The 19,592-nt window shown below is 29.5% G+C and overlaps 2 protein-coding genes across 2 annotated transcripts in view; one reads left to right on the top strand and one right to left on the bottom strand.

Annotated features, from left to right (window-relative positions):
- LOC118443415 (uncharacterized) overlaps window positions 1–17,804 on the top strand; it is an 18,773-nt gene extending 969 nt beyond the window's left edge. The window contains exons 2-4 of the mRNA XM_035870360.2: window positions 13,137–13,286; window positions 13,940–14,165; window positions 17,501–17,804. Of these exons, the coding sequence (XP_035726253.1) occupies window positions 13,158–13,286; window positions 13,940–14,165; window positions 17,501–17,556 (411 nt within the window). The 5' untranslated portion in view covers window positions 13,137–13,157 and the 3' untranslated portion in view covers window positions 17,557–17,804. The remainder of the gene's footprint in view (window positions 1–13,136; window positions 13,287–13,939; window positions 14,166–17,500) is intronic.
- The window catches only part of DNAlig3 (DNA ligase 3), a 44,676-nt gene that overhangs the window by 23,358 nt on the left and 1,726 nt on the right, over window positions 1–19,592 (bottom strand). The window contains exons 3-4 of the mRNA XM_035870358.2: window positions 4,913–5,228; window positions 3,106–3,465 (exon numbers count right to left, since the gene is read on the bottom strand). Coding sequence (XP_035726251.1) covers window positions 3,106–3,465; window positions 4,913–5,225 — 673 coding nt within the window. The 5' untranslated portion in view covers window positions 5,226–5,228. The remainder of the gene's footprint in view (window positions 1–3,105; window positions 3,466–4,912; window positions 5,229–19,592) is intronic.

Genomic DNA, 19,592 nt, shown 5'->3' with positions numbered 1-19,592 from the left:
TATTTCAGCGAGTCAGATAATAATAATAATAATAATAATAATAAAGAAAGAACGTAATGGAAAACGCATTTCTTTGACGGTGGAAAGTTTTATAAACGATAGGATGCATGGTAAACACAGTGGGTCAAGTGTAACGCAGAAAGAGAGAAAGAGAGAAAGAGAGAGAAAAGGTAAAGACGAATAAAATTATAAAAGAATGAATAAACAATTGGTTAACAAGTCAGTACATTATCTAACTCTGAAAATATTAATCTTTTTATCATCTGAAAAAATTAAAACAACTAAAAAAGATTTAATAAACGAATCAGGTCGCGATCCCTGAACAAAACATCTTATCCCGGTCGATTATGTTTTTAGTCGAATCGTCTAGATTTTTTACAGAGTTCGACAACGAATATCTATAATTTTGCTTTTATATTTCTTTTTTTTTTCTTTTTTTCTTTTTTTTTTCCTTATAAATCTCTTTTCAAATATACATGCATACATACATTTTTTTTTTGTTTTTTTTTTCAGTTAACGAATAATAATAAACAAACATTGAAGAACTCGTTAATTTTCTAAAACGATACAATTAATCTGTTCTATGATACACGAAGAACAAATAATTCAATGATAAATTCAATGATAAATTCAATGATAAATTCAATGATAATGTAATTTATATCGATTTAGTAATATACAATTGAAAGCACCCTTCTGTTTTTTTCGCTAAATCGTTTCCACCACGATAAAAGAAAAAAAAAAAAAAAAAAAAAAAAGTAAGAAAGAAGAGTAAAGCAAAAGAAAAAAAAAGAAAAAAAAATTGATTTACCGCCGTGTAACCGTATAACGACCGTAAAGCAGCTCACGTAAAAAGGGGAATTCATTGAGGTGGCCAAGTGGCGATTCACATTTTTTTCATTACGCAAGTCGCGTACAAAAGGTCATTGATAAAAACCATTCACCGGTAAGAATGTACGAGGAATGATTGCTTCTTCATTATAATGCATTTACACGTCTTTCTCCGTCCATTCTCCTTTTATTTTTTTCTTTTTTTTTTTTTTTTCTTTCCCATCCCCCACACCTCTCGCAAATTCTTTCTAAATTTCGCAGACATACCTATTTGTTCCATTGTATGATCGTTACAATGATTTTTAATACAAAATAGTCATGTGATTTTGTTCATTGTAGAAAAAAAAAGAAAAAAAAAAAATAATAAAAAAGAAAAGAAAAGAAAAGAAAAGAAATAATCTCGATGCTTGAACAAAAAAGAAAAAAAAAAAAGAAAAGAAAAGAGAAAAAAAGATAGAGATCCATAATTATTCTTATAAAAAGCATCGTTTTCTTTATCGAAAAAAAAAAAAAAAAAAAAAAAAAAAAACAGAAAAAAAATGTCAATGCTCGAAGAACACAGTATTTAATAGTAGTAGTAATAGTAATAGTAATAGTAATAGTAATAGATTAAGAAATTTGAAAATTTTTAACAAGATTTTGTAAAATGTGATTGGTGTCTTTGTCGTACAAAAAAAAAAAAAGAAAAAAAAATGTGATCGGAATGATTAGCTTTTAGAAAGATTAAAGGGGAAAAAATGAAAAAATAAAAAAAGAAAAGAAAAATAATAAAAAGCAAGAGAGAAGACCTTAGTCTAACTTCCGTTTGAAAAAGGGAATATCCTCGTTGATTGGCCGGGCGGCCGGACGCGAGTAACAGTAGATAACCCCGCAAAAAAAATCTTCCATTCGTACCAAGTGTGGTGGTGAATCGTTGCGGCGGTGCTAGTCTATTCGGTCGATTGATTAATGGTTTCCTTGTATCCGATTCCGGTATCATATTTATTCGCTCATAAGAAATTCATCTGCGGTACGATTAAGCTCATAGAGAGAAAGAGAGAAAGAGAGAGGGAGAGAGAGAGAGAGAGAGAGAGAGAGAGAGAGAGAAAGAGAAATTTCTCGAAGGAAGAAAATCATTTTACAGAAAGATGGTCGATGGTCGCAATCATGAGGATAAATAATAAAACTAAAAAAGAAAAACAAAAAAAAGGAAAAAGTTAAAGAAAAAAAAATATATCTCGAAAGAAGAAGAAGAACGTGAGAAAGGAGTAACTTTCTACGAACTTGTAGGAAAGTAAATGAATGAAAAGAAGAAGAAAAAAAAAGAAAAGAAAAGAAAAGAAAAGAAAAGAAAAGAAAACTGAACGGAAGACGAAGAAGGACGGAGTTTGTTATTAGAAAAAGAGAGAGAAAAAGATGGATAGACGGACAGTAGAATAAAAAGAGAGAGAGAGAGAGAGAGAGAGAGAGAGAGAGAGAGAAGAATCTACGAGTATGTTTACGCGGTCAATGTAAAGTCGATAGCTTCATTGATAGCTTCATTCCCTTCCTCTCTCCAATCACACCATCCCTTCCTCCCCCCGCCCTATCTCACGTTTCACACTTTTCTCTCGTATTTCTCAATTGACTTCTCTTAGACGATGACGCATCTTTAAATAGAGAGAGAGAGAGAGAGAAAGAGAGAGAGAGAAAGAGACAGAGAGAGAGAGAGAGCATTGATAGAAAATGGCCGACATTATCGAACAAAAATGGTTGGACGAAAAGAGCGGGAAATTTCAAAATCATATTAGATAGAATACTTTATAGAGTTCTCCGATCGTAAGTACGTTTCTATTTGAATGAGGATTTGTTTTTGAGGATAAAGAAGCAAAAAAAAAAAAAAAGGAAAGGAAAAGAAGAAAAAGAAAAGAAATGATGATCGCGCGTATTTTCTAAGAAAAATTAATTAATTAATCGAGCACCTGTCTGTCTCTCTCTTTTTTACTACTGTCGACGTCGTACTCGGGGAAAACCGGTCGGTAGGTCCGTCGGTAATTAATTATTCCATCGCGAAGACAAATTACGATCCCAAAGGATCTTTCATTTACTTTCTACTTTTTTTTTCTCTCTTTCTCTCCCTCCCCCTTCCTCTCTCTCCTTTGTAAAGCTCTCTTTATCATATCGCAAAAGGTACGAAATATTATACGATCGTTCTCTCGTCGAAAGTATTTTTCTTTCTCTCTTTCTTTATTTCTTTTTTTTTTTTTTTGTTGTAAAAAAATAAGAAAAATATATATATATGTATATGGTACTCACCACCGGACGATCCATGGATGAACATATTCCTAATGATTGCCGTTTTCTCCTTGTAAGCGTCTACATCCGCCACATTTGAGCAAATACGTCGAAATTCGCGAAACAGATCGTCTTTCGTCGGTTTCTTTACCTTCGACGCCATTTTAGAGTCCACGAGATCGTCCATCTTGCGATCATCCGAACAACTCTCAGGATTATCAACGGATCCCCTTAATTCCTTCGACATTTTCTTTCTCATAGGGGATTTCATCTCGTCGTCGGTTTTATTTAATAATTTATTATTCAACTTTGTTGATTGACCGTCCGTAGGATTTTCTTTTCTTTTTAATGGCGCTTTCGGTTTTGTTGGTTTGTAAGGACCTACGAGAAATAGTAAATAAGTGATTGAGTAAGAAAAGGAAGACAAAAAAGAAAAAAAAATAGAAAAAGAAAAAGTAAAAGCAACGATGAACGCGAAACGATAGATTTCTTTTCTTTTGGTCTTTGTTTTCTTTTTTTTTTTCTTTTCTTTTATTTTATTTTATTTCTTTTTTTTTTTTTGTTTCTTTCAATTAAATCAAAAACGCACGAAGCGTAAAAGTTAAAACAAAGTTTTATTCGATAAAAGAAAAAAACGAAAAAAAAGAAAGAGAGAGAGAGAGAGAGAGAGAGTGAGAGAGAGAGAGAGAGAAATGAAGGACAGTATCGATAGCCTTTAAATTTATGGACCTCCGAACAAATACTGTTAATCGTTTGAAATAATAGTGCATTATTATTTTTCAAGTCTACAACACCGTGTCCAGTGGTGTAATCTGCGAACTGGATACAAAAATGGCGGCTGCCTTAGCCGTATAAATCATTTGTTAATCTTCTCTTTTTCTCTCTCTCTCTCTCTCTCTCTCTCTCTCTTGATTCAATGCATTCAACAAAGACCGATAGAAAAGGGGGCTGTCACCGTGGATACGAATATACGTCTCTGTAAAGAAAATTGATAGTTATAATTTGTAGTATCTTGATTTAATTACGTCAATTAACACATTCACATTATCGGTATTTATCGATAGTTGAGTAAATAATAATAGGAGAACGCGATCGAAAGTCTTGCAAACATCGACAAGCTTCTCTCTCTGTCTCTCTGCTCCTCTCTCTCTCTCTCTCTCTCTCTCTCTCTCTCTCTCTCTCTCTCTCTCTCTCTCTCTCTCTTTCTGTCTCACTCTCTTCGAGCGATTTCAGTTCTCAACTCAAATAAATTTCACTTCTTCTTCTTTTTTTCTTTTACGAAATAATCTCTCACCAATATCGCGAAGATGATGACACGATGACGATTACGTCATAATCAATTTTAAACATAGTCAAATATAACGATGATGCTGTTCCCATTAAATGATACGACGATATCTTCGATATATTTTTACGAGAGTAAAATAAGAATAATTTTATAAAAAAAAAAGAGTAGTAATAATAATAACATTATTAATAATAATAAAAAAATATATATAATAATAATAATAATAACAATATCAATAATAGTAATAATAATAATAATAATAATAATAATAATAATAATAATAATAATAATAATAATATCAATAATAAAAATAATAATAAGGAGTATATTCGATACGAAGCTAATCGAAGTTCAAGTATAAACTTGAAGAGTGAAGGATAAATGATTTGAAACAATTCATGGAAAATTTGTTTCCGGGCATCGAGATCACTCGTGGTCCATTTAAAAAAAAAAAAAAAAAAAAAAAAGAAAAGTAAATAAATAGAAAGAAAATGAAAAAAAAAAAATTACAAGAAAGAAACAAAAGATAAAATAACTTACAGGATTGTTCAAACTCTTGAAGCTTCTCAATGATAATCTTCTTGTCCTCCTCCTGAAGACTATCCCACCCACTGATGTCCTCCTCAGGATCTTCGATTCTCTTGGTCGTAGCTCTCTGTTTCTTGAATAAATCGAAAATGCAGGTTACATGATGCCAAGCCTTCATTTTCGAACCCTCCGAAAATGGATTTGAAATTAATTTCGCAATCCTTATTGCATCCTTCTCGATGGGACATTTGCATTTCTTGCATTTCGCACGGGCGGACTTAGCGCGTTCGATCGCGAATGGTTTTTCGTCTTCTTCGTCCTCCATGATCTAAAAAGAGAGAAATAAAAATTAAAAAAAGAAAAAGAAAAAGAAAAAGAAAAAAAAAAAGAAAATATTCGAAACGATACAAGGAGTAATACTCGAAAGCGTTATAATAAAAAAAAATACGTATACATGTATGCACGTTCTACGTATATATCTATGTACGTATGTATGTACGTATATATGTATTTATTAAAAAAGAAAAACAAATGATACGAAGTATAATACGAACTATACCTAAATGGAAAAATATTTAATCGTCGAATTATCTACCCTGTAATTCGTTATAAATGAAATTATTCTTGTCTCTTACGTAATTAATTTCAACTCGTAAAATTGCGATTGGTACTCCCAAATGAGATTGCAGTTTCTCTCTCTCTCTCTCTCTCTCTCTCTCTCTCTCTCTCTCTCTCCCTCTCTCTCTGTTTAAATGTATTCCCGATTACATCCGGCGTAATCGTGATATAGAGATTAGAAACGATTCGTTACGCCCTCGGATAATCTCCGTCTTGATAAATCGAATGCTTAACGTTAAACTCATGTACATTCGTAACTACGATCATACTTCGTTTATGACGTAATAATAAGATAATAGACAAAAGGGTGAAAAATATATATATTTACGTAACGTTAAAGTTTACGAACGTAACGTTAAGTTTAAGAGAAATTTAATAAGGTTTCCCCATCGTCCTGTTCGTACAAATATTACCACGGATCAATAAGCAACATCACCGTCATCTTAATTAATACATCGATATTTTTTTAAGCCTTCAGATAAATCTATATATTAATGCTATCTCTATGATATTATTCTTTTTTATTTATTTACTTTTCTTTTTCTTTGAACAAATTAATTAACAGTAAAAATTAATATCGTATTTCTTATTTGCGACAACGAATAAAAAAAAAGAATATATATATATATATATATATATATATATATATATATATACATTTTATCGAGAACATTATAATATATAATCCAGAGTTTGCTTATATAGATCGGCCATTTTGCCGGGCGTGTAATATACCACGAAAATTGAAAACAAGAAGAGAAAAGAAAAAAAGGAATATAAGACAATGATAAAATAAACCGAGAAATCCTCTTTCTCTCTCTCTCTCTCTCTCTCTCTCTTTCTCTCTGAGAGAAACGAGGGGTTCTTATCATCAATTAATGCATTGATTGGCTGGCTCAATGGCAATGAAACATCGACAAACAATGGCAGACATATTGCTAATTTTATGCATTACGTTACTTCGTAACCATTCGTAATATTCCGTACCAATATTTTTCTTCTTCTTTCTTTTCGTTTCTTTTTTTAATTTCACGAACAAAACTTTGTCGTTGTTATAAACTCGACAAAAGTTTGGTAAAAGTTCAGAATTATTTTTTAAAGAGGAGGAAAAAAGAAAAAAGAAAAGGAAGAAGGAAATGATACGTACACATTTCAATTAGAATAATAATTCATCTCGTGCCGAATAATTCTAGTTCGTCATGTGCCAAAATGTTTTCTTCCTTTTATTCGATTAATTTATTTTTTCGCGAATACACACGCAATTCGTAGAAAGATTAATAATTATTTCTTCGAGAAGGGGGGGGAAAAAAAATAGAAGAAGAAAAAGAAGAAGAAGAAGAAGAAGAAAAAAAAAGAAAGAAAGAAAGAAAGAAAGAAAGAAAAGGACCCAGAAAGGAATAATTAAAATTTCAAATAAACTAAAAATTTCAATATGCATAATAACTCCTCGCGTCAAAATCTTCGCAATTAATATTTCACATGGTGTTCAGTGAAAATCACGTGACAAACCGTGTGACGCGTTTTCGGATTCTTAATTACACCGCAAAATGACAGATAGCCATTCGACCGGGTGAACTCCAAGAATTATTTATCGTTGCCGTTCTCTCTCTCTCTCTCTCTCTCTCTCTCTCTCTCTCTCTCTCTCTCTCTCTCTCTCTCTCTTCCCACCCTTTCTCTGATTCCTACGAATACCACCTCAGCAAGTAGGTAGCAATAGAAACAGTAGCAGTAGCAGCAATAAAAGTAGCGACAATATTTCGTTATTCATGAAATATTCTATAACGTGAAATATGGGTCGGTATCATGTCAAAAGTAAGTCATGACGAAAAGTAAAGTGAAGAGACGGGACCGATAGAAATATGATTTTGTTTGCGAAATAATGTTTTTCTTTTTTCTATTTTTCTTTTCTTTTTTTTTTTTATTTCCTTTTTTTTTTTTAAACAAAGAATAAACAAATATATAAACGCGAAATTATATAATACGACGTATATTACATAAAAGTATTAAAATATAATTATGAAAAAATATTACATAAAAGTATTAAGAATGCTCGTTTATTTTCTATTTAAATAATGTACAGGTACGATCGTCGAAATTAATTTAAAATAATTTATTATTATCCTAAACAGATTTGATTTAAAAACGTTAAATTATATATAAAGAAGATTTAAGTAGATTTTATTTGTCCATTGAAAATGGAACAAAGCATTTCCGGCGTTTGATATGTGTAGCTTCTATATATATATAGGACGTAAGATAAATCGAAAAGTTAGTAACTTTAATTGAAAAAAATTAATAAAAATATTATCTTTCTTAATCTTTCTCTCTCTTCCTTTACCTTTAAAGATTTATAAACGAGCTCGAAGCTTAAGAAAATTCTATTCTTATGAAAACGACAAACTGGAATGTTCGTTATCATTATTTTAGGATAACACTGTACATCTGCATTTTGATATCGTCGATGAAAATTCATCGTAAAACGAATATCATATATTCTCTCGTCAATACGACAATATAAAGAACGAAATAATGGCCTGTCTCTTTTTAATCAAATTAACACTCTTAATCTTTTATTGTCGTTAATTAATCAATCGGTCAAATAAATGATTATCACATAATACGTAAAAAATGGATTTTAAAAAATCGTTTCATGAAGAAAAAAGGGGGAAAAAAAAAGAAAAAAAAAAGAAAAAAAGAAAAAGAATTGATTTGAAAACTTTCTAATGCATTACTTTGAGATAAATAATTTTTCCCTTTTTCCTTCTCTCTTACTAATATTATTATTAATTAAATACATACATGTGTGTGTGTGTGTGTGTGTGTGTGTGTATAATATAAAATAAAAGTTGGACAACTTATTGATTTGACACATTGAAAAAAAAAGAAAAAAGAAAAAATATATATATATATATATATATATATATATATATATATATATATACATCTTTCTTCGAACAACACACCGATTGGTAAAAAATCTTAAGCTAAAAAATCTTTTAAATTAAAAAATCTCTCAGCCGTTTTTTTTTCAATCGCAAAAAAATTTCCGAAATAATATTTAACTAAATATGAAATATAAGATATAAAGAATATCGATCAAGATCAAGTATACTTTCCTTTTTCTTTCCCTCTCTTTCTTTCTTCATTTTTTTTCTTTTCCTTTTTTGCTTTTTTTAATTCATTCACAAGTAAAAAATATCCATATACTATATTTTTCCATAAGAACAATGCAAAGATTCGAAAAAAAAAAAAAAGAAAGAGAAGGAAAGGGGAACAAAAATCAACGAAAAAGTATTTACTTTGACTCGTCGAAAGATCACGATCACAAACACACAAACATAATCATCACCACTATCATCATCAGAAGCAGTACCAGCACTAGTACTACCACTACTACAATCACCACTTAAAGTAGAATCCATCGGAACGCATATGCAAGCAAGCGAATAGAGGATTTAGAAGTGAATAGGGGTTGATCTTTTGTAGGGGTAAGTGAGTGAGTGAGTGAGTGAGTGAACGAATGAGTGAGTGAGTGAGTGAGTGAGCTACACGATGTGTAGGTGTACTCTTTCGACGATAGGGAATGATATGTTTCACTATCTGGTTCTCCTCGTGTTACGTGTTCGAACCTACAGGTGGTAGGAGGAGGAGGAGGAGGAGGAGGAGGAAGAGGATGGTGTGGATGAAGAAGAGGAGTTAGAGGAGGAGAAGAAGTAAGAGGAGAGGAGAAGAAAGAGGGGATGATGTTCATGGTGGATGGTGGTGGAAGGTTCGAGCTTGGGGTATAATAGAGGGTGCAACAGCCCTCAACGGCTCACTCTTCGAACACGTATCGTGCCGTACGAAAAGTTTCGAGATTATAAAAAAAAAAAAAAGAAAAAAAGAAAAAAAGAAAAAGAAAATAAAACAAACAAAAGTGTGCAACGAAAAGAAGAAAAAATAAAGAAATCAAACTAAGAAAGAGAGAGAGAGAGAGAGAGAGAGAGAGAGAGAGAGAGAGAGAGAGAGAAATAAAAAAATAAATAAAAGAGAGATAAAGGTACATAAACGTGATAAAGAGAGAGAGAGAGAGAGAAAAGTGCCACAACTATATACATATAGATGTTTGTATATATAGATATAGATATATAAATAGATAGATAGATAGATAGATAGATAGATAGATAGATAGATATATAGATAGATTATAATATATATCATCAGGTGGCACGAGGAGCTTAGTTCGAGAGTGCATATTTCGAGATATCTTCCGAGAGTAAACAAGGTAGGAAGTGATATATCGTAATCCCCAAGAATCAAAAAAAGAAAAGAAATAATATACATCCGATCGAGAAACCAAAGTTTTAGTGATTTGTATTTAAAAAAAAAAAAAAAAAAAAAAAGAAAACAGAAAGAAAAGAAAGAATTCTTTCTCTTTTTATTTTGTCTTTTTGCATTTGTTCGCTTCTTTTTCATTTCATTTGGAATCTTTGGAATTATTATTATTTTTGGTCTTTCGAGAAACTAAGTAATTTTATTTTCACATTTTTTTTCTGTTTTTTCTTTATATATATATATATATAATTAAATTTACAAATTGGTGATATTTGTGAGTGTGAAAAAAGTGGGAAAAAGAAAAAAGAAAAAAAAAAAAAAACGAAAAAGTCAAATTTTTTCCAACAGCTGATTAATATATCCTATTTCGACGAACGAACTTACACAGATATGCACCGTATAATGTGATATTCGTCAATCGTATATTACTTCGATATTGCATATTCGAGAGAGATCGATAACTTATTTTTATTACTTAAACTTTCCTTTTCGCTTAGTAGTAGATAAAGACGTCAAATGTGTATCATTAAAGTGAACAATTTTCTATCCAACTCTCCGATCGGAATAATAAAGTTCGCGCTTCTCCCGCGTATTATTGGTCGTGAATCTTTCGATAAATAACAATGGCTTGAAAAGAAATCATGAATCTGAAAAGATAAAAACTGCGAGAAATCGGAGATGATATATAGAATCAGAGAAATAGTACGAACTAAATCGGAGAAATCGAAATAATAAAAACAGAGAGAGAGAGAGAGAGAGAAAGAGAAAGAGAGAGAAAGAGAGAGAGAGAAAGTTTACGTAAAATTTGTTTATAAATATGTCACGTAAAAAAGAAAAAGAAATGATCGTTTGAATAATACATTTAACATTTTTCAAGTGTCAAAAGTGAAAAATAAAATCGTAGACACGTCAAATTCAAACGTAAAATTGCGAAGTGCGAAATTTGTCGATATTGCATAATACAAAAGTTGATCAAGTATATCGTTTAAAAAAAAAATGTTCTCTATTTCTTTCTTTCTTTCTTTCTTTTTTTCTTTTCTTTTTTCAGTTTTTCTATTTTGCGTTGCCCAATCGCGTTACATGTATTCTATCGTGAAAAGTTTATGTAATATTTTTTTTATAAATGTGTCGCGTAAAAAAAGAAAAAAAAAAAGAAACAAAAAAGAAACAAAAAAGAGGAAAAGAAAAAGAAGAAGAAAAAAAGAAAGATAATAATCAATTAAATAAAAGATTCGTCGAATTCGAGCATAAAATTGCAAAATGAAATTTGTCAATATTGCATAATTAAAAGTCGACTTTGAATACGTCGTTAAAAAAATATTGTTTCTCGTCTGTACTCTCTGACATAACTTTATCAAGTCGTCAGAGTACAATAAACCTGTAAAAAAGTGTGAATTAAATCAATTCGCGAGCTCTTCCACGGGGTCATCATGGATTATCCACCGAACTCGATAAATTTCCTATCGCTATATTTCCTATATACATATATATCTGTATGTGTGTGTGTGCGCGCACGCGTGCCTGCGTATGTGCATGTGTGTGTGTGTGTGTGTGTTTGTGTGTGTGTGTGTGTGTACGTGTATTTTTACAATTTCTTACATTATTCATATAGAAAGAAAATCGTGCAACGTAAGGGAAATTATACCATTTTTCTTTTTTCTTTTCTTTTTCTTTCTTTTTTTTTGTTTTTTGTTTTTTTCTTTTTTTTTTTTTTTTTTTTTTTTTCTTTTAAATAACTAACGAACGAGACGACGAATTCGAAACGATCAAATTATCGAAATGTTCAAATTATAGTGCAATTAATATTTTCCAAAGTAAAGCTAATTAAATCTCCTATGTGTAATTTATAATATGTCGGTTGTCAAAGGAATAATATGCTTTCCTAAAGGATCTTATTTGGATCTTATTTGAGAAACTTAATGAGATAGGAAGTTATGCTAAATGAGTAGCTCCCGAGAGTTATGCTTTGTGTAGAACAATTTCGAGATATTAGTTATACAAAACAGAGAGAGACAGAGAGAGAGAGAGAGAGAGAGAGAGAGAGAAAGAGAGAGAGAGAGAGAGAGAGAGAGAGAGACAAATTTCCTATATCAAATGATATACGTGTTACAACAAACGTAATTGTTTTCCTTATTATATTATCAAATAATTGATGAAATCATTAAACATAGAAGATACATTAGAATTATGATTATACGACTTGAATTAATTGCCATTGTTTTTGTATTTCCGTCCTATTAAATAACAAAGAAAAAAAAAAGAAAAAGAAAAAGAAGAAAACAAAGAAACAATTCAAATAAATTTTGAAATATTAGCTTGAAAAATATTAAAAAAAAATATTTTAGACAGATTGTGAAGTGAGCTTTCGTTATATAATAGTTCTCCCACTTGTTGCATCGCTTGTATATACACACACACATACGTGGTATATAGGGTGTTACTAAAATATAATACACTTTATTCGACTTGCCCCTTTAATCTGATCTTTCATTTTACTATTAAAGGAAATTTTTCACGCGTTGAATGGTATTGATTTTTTTTTTCTTTTTTTTTTTCTTTTTTCTTTTTTCTTTTTTCCATGAAGACGTGAAAAAGGAAAAAAGTGTACGATGATATAAGAAATTGAAAAGAGAAAAGAAAGAGAGCGAGATAGATAGATAGATAGATAAATAGATAGATAGATAGATAGATAGATAGATAGAGAGAGAGAGAGAGAGAGAGAGAGAGAGAAGAAAAAAAAAAGAAAAGCAAAGAAATCTGACAAAAATCAATATATCATCGGTGATATTGATTTATCCCAAACGACAAGATAAACAATACATTGTTTGTCTATTTACGTAAAATACTTGGAAACGAACACCCACGTGATTATTCGAGTACAATCATTGTCAATATTCCATTCATTCATTCATTCATTCATTCATTCATTCCTTTATTCACTCATTCCTTTCTACTAACACGCACGCATACATGCATGTATGTATGCACATTCATAAGTAACGTAGATACTAGTAGAGATACTCATTCATACATATGTAATGATAGATACTCGAAACATACTAAAAATCTTAAGACGTAAAACAAGACTTTGAGATTGATTTTTTTTTTTTTTTTTTTTTTTTTTTTTTTTTTTTTTTTTTTGAAGTAATAAAAAATTTATTCGATCGAATGGAGACGACAATTAAATAAAATTAAAGAATAATAATAAATGAAAAAAGAAAAGAATTATTGAACGATTATTTTTATTTGTTTCCTTTCATTATTTTTTGCGACTTTCGTTAACTTGTTCCTTTTTATTTTTCAGGAATAAAAAGTTTTTGAGGGAATGACGAGCTCGTGTCTCGTTGCGTTTCTGCTGGTTTACAGCAACATTCTTGTATTCGCTGAACCCGAGCCCTTACCAGCAGGCATGATCTATACTAACGAAAATTTTGCCGAGGACACGGAGAGTCTGGTGAGAGTTAGATCTTTTTTACTTTTTTACTTTTTTATTTGGAACGAAAAGAAAAAAAAAAAAAAAAAAAAAAAAAAACAAAATTCTCCAATACGCATTTTATCGGAATCTTCTATTATATTCTCTCGAGTTTTTTTTCAATCAACGAATCAATTTCAAATTCTATCATTTTTCTTAGCAGATTAGATCTTCCTTTTTTTTTCTATTTTTCTTTTTTATTTTTTCGATAATATTACTCCGACTACTATTTCGATATATATATATATATATATATATATATATATATATATATTTCTTTTTCTTAAATGAGAAGGTTAAAAAAATAATTTATCAAATACGTATTACATATCCACCAATTAGAAATTTTTCTAATCGTCCAATCAATTAAAAAATTCTATCAATTTCGTTCGTAGATTTTAACTTCATTTCATTTTTTTTTTCTTCCTTTTATGTTATTTCGCAACCTTAAAAAAAAAAAAAAAATAAAAAAAGAGAAAAATAATAAAAACGAATTAAAAATTAAGAATTAAGAAAACAATTCTCCAAAGTCGTATTATTAAATCGAATATAAATATTTTCTAATAATAATCTCAAAGGAGATTCGTGAATATTAAAAATGTCCTTTCTTTATTTGACTCATTTTGCGTTTGCAGCTTCTGCTCAATAGGCTAAAACAGCTGACGGAGAGAAAACAAGAGATGATAGACCAAGAAAGAGAACTGACAGAGGAACAGCTTACGATTCAGGCAATGCTGGAAGAAAAGGCAAGAGATCAACGTCTGTCTCAGGGTGATTATCCACCGGATGAACCGGAAGCACTTCCGGTACCAAGTGCTATAGTTCATCATGCACCTTTGGGTTCAGTCAAACGAACGAGCTGTGAGTTTAATTTCTAACTCTTTCTTTCTTTTATATATATATATATATATATATATATATATATATATATATATATATAAATTGCAATCCTTTTTCTCGATCGTCATCATTGATCACATCATGTTTCTGTCATTGAGATCGCGATAATATTCAGACTCGTTATTTTTTTATATTTATTTTATACATCTTATTATATATGTATGTATGCATCGCATATAAATAATAATGGATAATGATTCTATAAATCGAATTTCATGCGATGATATATATATATATATAACGATGAAGAACGTTCATTTATTTAATCATTACGATAGTATCGTGAATTGCCTTTTTATTTTTGAATTCGAAGATAATCTTCATTTCTAAGAACAACCATTCGTTCGATCATATAAATTCATGCCGGAATATTTCGAGATCAAAATGTTAATTATGATATTAGTTGGTCTTGTCTTTTAATAAATGAATAAATAAATAAATGAATAAATAAATAAATAAATAAAACAACAACGACAACGTCAATAATAATAATAATAATAATAATAATAATAATAATAATAATAATAATAATAATAATAATAATAATAATAATAATAATAATAATACTACAGTTAGCTGTATCAATTGTAAAAGCTTATTGTGGATTATCTACGATCTATTATAATTAAAGTGTTTGACGTATAAATCTGCGTGAGGGCAAAAGTATTGATCTAACGATCATTTTATTCAATAAGATCTTGTTAACAAGTCGACACTTCGATTTCTTAACTTTGCCTTCATGTCTTATCTTATCTCTTATATCATACGTCAAGGAGAAGATAGAAAAGTTTTCATTGTCGGTAAAAAAAAAAAAAAAAAAGAAAAAAAAAGAAAAAAAAGAGAGAAAGAAAAAAAAAGAGAAAGAAAAGAAAAGAAAAAATACTTCGAAGAATTCTACGAAAGAAATTCAAAGGATCGACAGTCGTCGTTGTCGTCATCATCATTATTATTTTTAAGACACAAAACTAGACTATATATATATATATATATATATATATATATATATATATATATATATATGTTCAAGGGAAGAAGATAAAAACATTGGTACTCTTTACGTTAAAATGAAAATGAAACGTATTAACCAGTAGAGAGATCAGTAGTTTATAATCATCTTATATAGAGGATGTATACAGGATGATCCAGGATTTTCTTCTCACCCTCTCCCTCCCAACTCTTCCTTTGCCCATCAACATCTTCGTTATCTTCTGCGATATGTTTACTTTCTGCGATATGTATATATTACGATAGAAAAAGAAAAAAAAAAAAAAGATAAAAGATAAAAGAAAAGAAAAGTAAAAAAAAAATATCATACAAACGTACTACTCAAAAGTGCATTGTTATTAAAAAAAAAAAATTATAAGAAAAAGAATCAAATGATATGGCGAGCATACACTTGTTCCACATTACGTTATCATATTACAATGTGTGAAAAAGGAATTTAAAAAAGGAAATTCAAAAAAGAAAAAGAAAGAAAAAAGAGAAAGGAAAAAAAAACCTTGTGATTTTCTTAAAAATTTCGTCGAGTGCTTATTAGAATTCTTACGAGTACTAAAAATGTCTACCTTCACATATCATAAACTTTTTCCATAAACTTTTAATGGGAAATGATCGATTACTTTTTTGAATCGCATCACAATATATAACAATAATAATAATAATAAACCGTTCACAATATTGTAGTCATATTTTCCTTTCTTTTTCTTTTTTTTCTTTTTCCTTTTTTCAATGATTACTGCTCGCACGATGAATATAGTACAACAGATATCAATAATATGAACAAGTTCGTTCATAATTTCATTTAATTTTTGTACATTACTTTTTAATAGGGCATTTGTAAGTGTCTGTGTTTATATGACACAGAGACTTACTTTATTAAAAAAAATTTCTTTTTCTTTTTCTTATTTCTACTCGTGAAACACATTGGCGTAGTTTAACGTAAAAAAAAAAATGTAAGAGGATTTCGGAAGATCGATAAAAATTAAGATTTACGTTATCGACGTAAGAAAGAGAGGGAGGGAGTGAGAGAGAGAGAGAGAGAGAGAGAGAGAGAGAGAGAAACAGAAAAAAAATTATGTAATTCTTGATAATACGAGGACGATAAATCGCAAGTAAAATCGAACCACGTGATTCGTTGATAAATTAATAAATTTGTGGAAAACAAAATGGACAATCCAGCCGATTCCATATTTATATAATGACGACAGCGAAAATGATAATAATAATAATAATGTTGATGATGATGAATGATGTTCACGAAGATGATGATGATGACGAAGAAGATGAAATAAACGATGACGATGATAAATAATTTATACGCGATAATAATTATACTTTCAAAGAATTGATTTGAAAGCAATTGATTCTTTGAAAAACAATTTCATCAAAATGCCTCAAATGGAGATATATCATTGGCTCGCTCTTAAATAGAATATATTTTTATATTATTATTATTATTATTATTATTATTATTATTATTATTATTATTATTATTATTATTATTATATCAGTATCATCATCATCATCATCATCATCATCATCATCATCATCATCATCATCATTATCATCATCATCATCATCATCATCATCGTTGTCGTCGTGGTCGTCGTCGTCATCGTCGTCGTCCTCGTCGTCATTATTATTATTACTATTATTATTATTATTTTCGACGAATCGATTAAAATCGAAGACGAACGGGCAATTCATTGACGCCAATTGACTTTTCTCGGAGGGGGGCAAGAAGGGTGGGAGGGAGGGGGGTGACGACGAACGAGTGACGTCATTGACCAACGACGACGACGAGGACGAAGACGAGGACTACGACGACGATCACCCTTAGATGAATATAATAAATCGGGAACGATCGATCGATACCCATGATCGTCGATCCGATTACTATTACTCTCATTAATAAAATCGGCGCCAGATCGATCGTTGCCGTCACGTTTGACAAAGTCCTAAATTGTTTTGGTTATAATTTAAATCTCACCCCATATTGCGTTTCATCTCGTTTCATATTTTCGTTCGAAATTTTTTTTTTTTTTTTTTTTTTTTTTTAATTTCAGACTAATTAATTAATTAATTCGTCAACGTTAATGCTCGTTTTAATGATCGAATGGATCGATAGGATCAAATCGGCCATCTTGAAAAGTTTCAATTCTATCGGAAAAAAGAATTTTCTATAACGTAATATAAAGAAATTTTATTAAAAAATAATAATAATAATTGTGATTAACCTTTTTAATAATACCTGACCGTATTTTTGATTTCTCTCTCCTTTTTTCATATTTTTCTAGACATGAGCCTCTGTCACTTCAAGATCTGCAACATGGGACGCAAAAGGCAACTGTAAATCCAGTTACACGATGCTCGCGGCGAAAATCATCGAACTCCTTCCTACTTGTGTCTCTCGTTTACCAATCTACCTAACTATCTAACTATCTATGTACTTACCTATCTATCTATCTATCTATCTATCCGTTTCTTCCACTCTTACTCTATCTATCTGTCTATACCTTTCTCTTTTTCGCGTGGTGCGCTGCTACATCGCCTTAGAAAAAAAACAAAGGGAAAAAAAAAAACAAAAAAAAAGGAAGAACATGAATGAATGTTTTTTTTAACGAGTAACAAAAGCAGAAAAAAAAAGATAAAAAACAAATACCTACAAAAAAAAAAAAAAGCACAAAAAAAATATTTACCCAGCACAAGAAAGAGAGGGAACAAAGAAGCAACGAATGGTGAAAAATGAAAAAATAAAAAAAAAAAAATTCAGGAAATGTCCAAATGAACGGAGAAATGAAATCGAGTATAGTGGAGATAAAAAAAAAAATAAAAAAATAAATAAAAAATTAAAAAAGAGAAAGGAGAATATATATTACAAAAAAAAAAAAAAAAGAAATGAAAAAAAGGGAAGGAAAAAGTCAAAAAAAAAAAAAAACAGAAAGAAAAAAAAGTTAAAAAAAAGAAATTAAAAAAGAAAAAAAAATGCAACAACAACTCAAAAGAAGAAGATTCGGACAAATCGATATATCTAGGAGCGAATATCAAGTGGAAATAATATGTTCGATGAAATTCGCGTGACACTTAACGTGAGCATTGTTGTGAATAATGTTATATGTCGTGCCGGAAAAAATTCTCGATTATAGCACACACTGAGCGCTTTAGATGAAAAATATTTTATTATTGATAAACGAAGGATTTAAGAAAAAAAAAAAAAAAAAGTATTCACGTCGTTCGGATATTCTTTAACTCTTCACGAAAAATTTAAATGAAACAAAAAAATAAAAGCTTGTCTCCTATATATACATATATATATATATATATATATATGTATATATGTATATATGTATATAGATTCGTCTATTATAAATACAGCTTATAAAATATTATCTTCTTCGCAAAGAAGATATATCTTGAAAAGAATATAACATTTGGACACATGTAACGAATTACGTTAATAATAAAGGATAAAGCCAACAAAGCAAAATATCTAAGAAAAGTTTTTCGATATAATTCGGCCATCGATTTGAAAGGAGAAGAATATATATATATACACATGCATACATATTATATATATATATATATATATATATATCTGTACTTAAAGATAAAGATAATGAAGATAAAGGAAACAAATAGAAAAAAGAAAAAGCACGTATAATTCTTGAAGAGTAGAGTGTCCCCGACGTGCCATTCGACGATTCGTGGTAATGGCGAACATGTATTTATTGGTTAGCTTTTAAGTAAGAAAAGGGTGCAAAAGCCGCGGGATTTACAAGTTTTTTTTTTTATTTTTTATTTCTGCTATTGTTTCTTTTTTTTTTTCTTTGATTTTTTTTTTTTTTTAATTTCTTATGAACGAACGGTAAAATAATGAAAAGAAAAAAAAGGAAAGAAAAAAAAAGGAAAATGCGTCGATGAAATTATCTGAACAATAATTTGCGGATTAAAATAAGAATTTTATGCGATATCAGTATACATAGATATATATATATATATATATATATATATATATTCCTATTTCGGGTTGACAATATACGTGCGATTAAATTAAATTAATAATTTAATAGTATTCGAACGCGATCAGCTTATTTTATATATATATATATATATATATATATATATATATATATAAATATAAATATTTTTATATAATAATTATATATATATATATATATATATAATTATTTTATATATATATATATATAAAATACACGAGACTGTGCGTTTGTTCACAAAAGTATTCTTCTTGCGTTTACCGTATAAACCGAACATCGAATTAGAATAAATTTAACAATAAGTTTAACGGCGAGGAAAAAGAAAAAAAGAAAGGGAAAAAAAAGGAAAAGAAGAAAATGGCCGTCTGCACCCTTCATTAAATTATTTATA

This window comes from Vespa mandarinia, chromosome 7 (genome assembly GCF_050613455.1).
Source record: "Vespa mandarinia isolate Hongniang chromosome 7, ASM5061345v1, whole genome shotgun sequence".
Taxonomy (NCBI): Eukaryota; Metazoa; Arthropoda; class Insecta; order Hymenoptera; family Vespidae; genus Vespa; species Vespa mandarinia.
The sequence above is the reverse complement of the archived record's forward strand: the minus strand, read 5'-3'. Positions and strand labels throughout refer to the sequence as shown.